This window comes from Octodon degus, unplaced genomic scaffold, assembly GCF_000260255.1.
Source record: "Octodon degus isolate 3935 unplaced genomic scaffold, OctDeg1.0 scaffold00025, whole genome shotgun sequence".
Lineage (NCBI taxonomy): Eukaryota > Metazoa > Chordata > Mammalia > Rodentia > Octodontidae > Octodon > Octodon degus.
The window spans coordinates 949,203-955,597 of record NW_004524601.1 but is presented as its reverse complement, the minus strand read 5'-3'; the positions used below and the strand labels follow the sequence as shown (position 1 = coordinate 955,597).

Below are 6,395 nucleotides of genomic sequence, written 5' to 3'. Positions count from 1 at the left end.
GCCGCGGCCCCTGCTCGGCCCCTGCCCGGGTCACGCCGGCCGCCGCTCTTCCCTCCAGGACCCCAGCCGCTACCCCAGCCTGGCGGGCGGGAACGAGAGCGCCCTCGCAGACCTCCACCCCGCGCTCGGCCGGGGGACGTTCGAGCACCAGGTGAGCGGCTCTCGCTTGCTCGGACGGGACTTTCCGGGACGCGCAGCGCCACCGCCCGTGCTGCTCCAGGTGGAGTCACGGCATCTCTGAGCGTTGATTAAAACTAAAATCTCAGAACCCGGCGGGAGGTCGCGGGGTAGAGGGCTTGCCTCCACTCTGGCTCCAGCTCTGAAAGCAAGCAAACAAAACTGTCAACACCAGTGAGTCGTGACCGAGAAGCAAGTCCAGCGAGGGTAGCTGTGAAGGCACATGTCGCCTCGCCAGCGCGGCCCATAGAGCCCTGTGTTCTGTCCCGTGGCCTTGTGCCTCCCCCAGGAGCCCTCTGTCTGGCTTCCCGGGTTCTTCATGTGGCCAGAGATCTAGGACAGCTTGCGTTGGGCCCAGGGCTGCTCTGGCTTCACGCTCACCCAGAGCCAGTGGGGGTGGGGAACAGCTGTGTTTTGTGCAAAAGTCACACACACACACACACACACACACACACACAACCACCCTCCTGCTGGCTCTTCTGTGAGTTGCATTCTAGAGCTGGGGTAGATAGGAGTCCTAACAGCCATTCGCAAGCCTTCCTCCTGTTGGAGAGACCCGACTCCCCCAGGAACTTCTGCCGGTTGGGACACCACGCAGTAGCCCTTGAGGCCGCGCTGTCACTAAGCTGGATAAGAGCTGGCCTGTCTCTCTTGACATTATTGTCAAGAAGCTTGACCTTGAGAGTTTCAGTCAGGAATGGGCAGAGTGTTTAAAACCCCATCTCTGAATCTGTGATTGGATCTTGTTACAAAAGCTTACAGTATGTTGCGGAGAATGCCGAAGTCGCTGTGTACCCCTTATGGTTTTTAAAAAATCCAAACATGCCAAACAGCAGGGGAATGGAACATTTTGAGAGGGAAAAATACCTGCCCTCTTCCCTGGTGCTCGGGAGAAAGCGGCGAGTCTAAGTCTCAGCTTGACTTAGACCCCTGACGCCTTGGCAACAGGCAGACCTCTAAAGCAGCCCCGCCGGCGCCTCAGTGGGTGCTCAGTCACCCAGATGCTGGGGCCTCTGCCAGGGCGGTTGGGAGCGGAGGCAGTGGGCCTGGCCAGCGCTGCGCTCTTGTTCTTCCTGCTGTCCTACACGTGCACCACGTCTGTGTTGTCAGTGTAGCCTGAGCCAGCGCAGTGAGCGTTTCCCCGAGCCCGTGTCTGTCTGGCGAGCGTCTGACCTGGTGCGTGGGCAGCCTCAGCACTCTGGCCTGGCTTCTGGCTTCATCAGAGCCAGCTGTGGCCCAGGACAGGTCGACCGATGTCCTCAGGCCGTGGATAGGGCGCTGGCAAAGCCGGGTGCGTGGTGGCCAGGCTGGCCTCATGGCCAGGAAGCCATCAAAGCACCGACTAAACTCTTAAACTCTGGCCTCCCCACTCTCGCCTCCCCTCCCCGCTCTGCCGCTCCCGTCCTGGGCTGTGGTTAGTGGAGGGTGGAAGTGTGCATTTCACCACTGCATTATGCAGGTTCCTTGTAAACGCAGTCTCCTGGGTTTCTGCAGCCTTGCCCACCAGCCAGGGTGGCTCCAGGGCCAACTCTCTCTCTCTGACACAGCAGGGCTGTCCCAGCACTCAGTCATCACCGTGTTGGTCAGGTGAATGCCATTCAGGTTCCCTCAGAAGCAGGAGCTGTGTCACCACACGTCCCTGAAAGCAGGGACGCTGTGCCCCACAGGACGGCCTGGGGGAGCTTTCTCCCTGCTTCTCAGACTTCCTCCTCAAGATAGAACAAAACACAGTTCCGCTTGGAGTCGCCCCATCACCAGCTCCACAGTGAAGCGTCATGTGCACCCTGCACACCCATAGCAGAGCTGGACTTGGTGCCATCGAAAACACAAGTGTGAGCATCCACAAGAGAACTTGACTGCGTCCTCAGAAATATTAAATCTGTTCCCTTGTTCTTTGGGAACTGTTTCAAACAACGCGGGGGAAACCCCACCTGCTGGCTGTCATAGCAGTTTGCCTGCAGGGTGATTTTAACAGCCCTTCGTCCTGGTTCTCTGGAAGTGCCCTGGCTGGGTGTAGCATCCTGGGACACTCCAGGTACCTGCCCTGCCTTGAAGCAGAAATCTGAAAAGCGTGTGTCGCTGCTTCTCACACAGGGCATGGACCCCATGCAGCTTCCTCAGGACCCCATTGGCCGCCCCATCATGCACCTGTCGGGGGTCAAGCACGCCACCGGGGAAGCCATCTACTGCGACGACCTGCCAGCGGTGGACCGGGAGCTCAGCTTGGCCTTCGTGACCAGCTCAAGGGCCCATGCTGCCATCGTGTGAGTGTCAGAGCCTGGCTTTCAGCCCCTGCGCCGTCAGGTCAGCAAGAGGAGAGGCGGGTGTGGGGGAAGGCACTGGCTGCAGAGGGCTGGAAGGGAGGCGAGGCAGAAACGCTGCGTCCGCCTGCTCCTGCTGTGGTCACAGCCTCTGGTCCCAGACGGCCAGTCCCACTCTGAGTGGAGTGTTAGAGAGCAGCGCTGTGACGCATCTTCCCTCTCTCGTGTCTCACCTCTGCTGGCCGCGTCCGTCCTCCTGGGGCTCTGCACTGCCGCGCCCCTTGTCCCCCCAGCTCCATGGATCTGTCAGAGGCGCTCAGCCTGCCAGGCGTGGTGGACATTGTCACTGCCAAGCACCTTGGGGATGCAAACTGCTTCGCCGAAGAGACGTTGCTGGCCACAGACAAGGTGCTGTTGCTTCCTGTTTGAAAAGTAGCTTCTCTGGTTAGCAGTGTTTGCTCTGCACAGCTGGCTTGAGGAAGAGGATGCGAGGAGAGGGGCGTTCTCTGTGCCTGACGACAGACATCTCTGTCCAGGTGCTGTGTGTGGGTCACCTCATCTGTGCCGTCGTCGCGGATTCTGAGGTTCGGGCAAAACAAGCTGCCAAGAAAGTGAGGATCGTCTACCAGGACCTGGAGCCACTGATCCTCACGATCGAGGTGATGGTCGCCTGAGTCTGCAGGCTGGCCCTGGGGAGGAGCTCTCGGGTGGGCGGCAAAGCCCAGCTGCAGAGCAGCACCCAGAGCAGCCTCCACGGGCCCCGGACCACATCTGAGATTCCCGGGCGCTGGCTCTGCCTCCTTTCCACCCGCCATCAGGCTCGGGCCCCTTGCTCATAGACTTGGCCAAGATACAGCTTCTGTCTCCTGTCCTACAGGAAGGGGGACCCAACTGTCCCAGGCCAAACAGGCCTCTAGGTCACATGGACCAGTAGAGGTGGCCAGGGCGCTGAGTGCTTAGAGTCTCTGGAATGTGGAGGCTGTGTGGGACCAAGGAGAAAATGCCAGTCCTGTGGGGGGCAGTGGGGTAGGGGTGCCCAGGAGCAGCCCAGCCATCTGTGGGGACATCCTGCAGTTGCTGTCCCCACCTCCCCCAGCCTCACAGAGAGCCCAGTTGGGAGCCCCTGAGGCAAGTCCTGTGGGCTCCGCTTCTGGTTCTGCTTAGTTCTTAAATGCTAGCCGTGAAGGTCGGGAGGCGGAGGTCCTGCGACCCCCGCAGGCTTTGCACACAAGTTGCATTGTTTCTCGGGTGTTTAGGTCGAGGTTGGACAGGCATCGAGGTTGTAAGGCTCATCTCCTGGGGTGATGGTGCCACTCTTCGCACCTTCAGTGGCTCCCAGGTATCCCGGTAATGAGAGGAAACGGCTCGCAGAGGGTGGTTTGTCAGTGAGCGGGCTGTGTGCTCGGGGACACAGAGCCACCGTGCACTGCCCTCAGAGTGGGAGGAAGGAAGCTCCGGCAAGGCCACTGTCACCAGGGGACCCTGGCTTGGCGTCGCTGCCGCACACCTAGGAGCGCAGCATTGGCTTCTGGGAACTTCCTTAGGACTTTAAAGTTCAAATAGAATCGAGCCACACAGACAAAAGTCTGGACGGCTGGCGTAGTGACAGCAGGAGCAGCCCAAGAGCTCCGGGCCCACTTAGACCCACACTTGCTCGCCCGGCCCCCACACACCACGCACCGTGGCCCCTGACCACCGCTCCTTCCCTGGGGCTGCGTCTGAGTTGAAATCACGCTCGTTCACCTATTACTCACGCAACACTTCATCGGAGCTTCCTTGGAACTCTGAGCTGGATATCAGAAGTTTAAATGTCCCTCCGCCTGCCCACAGCCAACTATAAATCCAAATCCACAGACACGCTCGGCTTCCCGCGGGGCACCAAGGTGGACCTCCGTCTGTGGGGCCGAGCTGCGTGGTGAGGAAGCAGTGCCGGCCCGGCCTGCAGGGACTGAGTGGGCCTGGCTCTGCCATGCCCACGCCACAACCCTCGCCAGGATGTTCAGACCCTGACTCGGTTCTCAAGCGAAGCTGATGTGAAGAGGTCCAGCTTTGAAGGGGGATCTACAGACAGCTTCTTCAGCTTGGAGTCAGCCCCGGGTCTGATGAGCCGAGCGCGTGTGAACCCATTGGGCTTGAAGTGCGCTAGCAACTAGTGGCACAGGGCTAGGAAAGCAAGCTGTGTGCACAGCGGCCGCCAGCAGGCCCGGCACCGTGGCCCCGACACCCACGCAGCACCATGCGTTCTGGTGGCGATTCAGCTCAGGCTGCGCGGCCGGCAGTGTCACACCTAAGTTATTTGGCCTGTGCCTGAGGTTGAACCTGGTGCGTGCATCTTAGGGGTCTTAGTTGTGTGGTGTGGAGCACGAGCCGCGGAGCAGGCCAGGCTGACTGACGCGCAGGGAGCAGATAGCAAGCTCCCATCAGCTCCTAGCTGGCCCTGCCGGCATCACAGCAGCTCAGGCCTCGTGGCATCTCACTCGGTGACCACCTGTTGCTCAGGACATCCATGTGCGTTATCCTCCCTCTACTGCAAAGCAAGAGCCCAGGTTGTCTAAGGCCACATGGAGAACTGAAGTAGGGTCAGGTAGCAAACACTGTTGGGGTTTAAGCTTGGCGGTCTAAGTGCCTGCCCAGCAAGCACGAGGACCCGAGTTCGATCCCCAGTACCGCATGCCGTGCCAGCCCTGAAACCAGGCGTGGCGGTGCAGGCCTGTAATTCCAGCACCGGGGAGACTGAGACAGGAAAATCTCCACAAGTCTGAGCTGTGTAGCGAGACTCTGTATCAAAATATTTAAAAACAGAACAAGACAAACAAAGTCTGTTGGGGAGCCAGAGTCTTTTGGTGGTAAAACCAGACATAGCCCTCTTCAGTGGAGGAAGCAGCAGGGTCACTGAGCAGCACTGTTAGGTGTGTGGCTGCAAAGGGGCAGCCAGAAGCAGGAGAATCCCCAAGGGCCACAGGCTGGGAATGCAGGTGGACCCTGGCCAGGGTGGACAGTATGGATGTGTGTCCCAGGGGTGGGAGAGATGGCCAGCCAGGCCTCTGCCTGCCGCAACCCCGGCTCTGGGCAGCACTGAGGCCCTCCTGGGGGTCCCCCAGGGAGGAGGCCGAGGCACTGGTCCTGGCCTGGCCTCAGTTTCCCATTCTTTCCAGGAAGCTATCCAGCACAATTCCTTCTTCGAGACAGAGAGGAAGCTGGAGAATGGGGATGTGGAGGCGGCATTGCAGATGGCGGATCAGGTTCTCCAAGGTGAAGTGCTCGGGCCAAAGCAGCAGGCGCTTGAAGCGCGCCTCTTTCTGGCTGTGTGACAGTCACCCCCAGAGTGGATGCACACGTGCCAGTGGGGTTCGTGGGAGGCCAGGCTGCCCTGGCACCGGGTGCTGTCCCCGTAGGTCCCGACAGGCCACCACCTCAGGGCTCTCCAGAGTTGCCCAGGCGTGTGAGACCCCGTGTCTCACTTGCAGTCACCCGGAGCTGTGCCACACTGCAGGCTGAGGGCAGGGCAGTGCCCGGCTCCGGGAGCAGCTTCAGCAGCTCCTCTGAAGCAAGCATCTCACAAATCCAAGTCCCAGGGCATAGGGCTCTGCAGTGCCTTGTGGGTTGTCACGCAGGCATGGCAGGCTGGGTTCTCTGATGTGTTAGAAGCTGGTGTCAACGTGCTCATCTTGCCGGGGGCCGACACTCCTGATTCTCTGTTCTTGCCTCACTTTGGGGTGTTTGTGAGATGTTTGCTCTGAGTGTTACATTTTGTGGTCTTTCTTTCTTTTTTGAAATTTATGTATTTGGTACAGGGTCTCACAACGCAGCTCAGACTCGTAGTGATCGTCCTGTTTTCAGCCTCCCCAGGGCTGGGATTATAGGCATGCGCCGGCACGCCCAGACTTGTTCACCGGCTCAGTGTGCCCCTGTGGGTGGGGCTGGTGGGACACGTGGGACCAGGGATTGTACCCTGGT

The 6,395-nt window shown here is 59.7% G+C and overlaps 1 protein-coding gene across 1 annotated transcript in view; it reads left to right on the top strand.

Annotated features, from left to right (window-relative positions):
• LOC101572360 (aldehyde oxidase 1) overlaps positions 1 to 6,395 on the top strand; it is a 41,591-nt gene that overhangs the window by 15,424 nt on the left and 19,772 nt on the right. Inside the window, exons 16-20 of the mRNA XM_004628602.2 lie at positions 59 to 151; positions 2,272 to 2,441; positions 2,732 to 2,846; positions 2,975 to 3,097; positions 5,594 to 5,690. Coding sequence (XP_004628659.1) covers positions 59 to 151; positions 2,272 to 2,441; positions 2,732 to 2,846; positions 2,975 to 3,097; positions 5,594 to 5,690 — 598 coding nt within the window. The remainder of the gene's footprint in view (positions 1 to 58; positions 152 to 2,271; positions 2,442 to 2,731; positions 2,847 to 2,974; positions 3,098 to 5,593; positions 5,691 to 6,395) is intronic.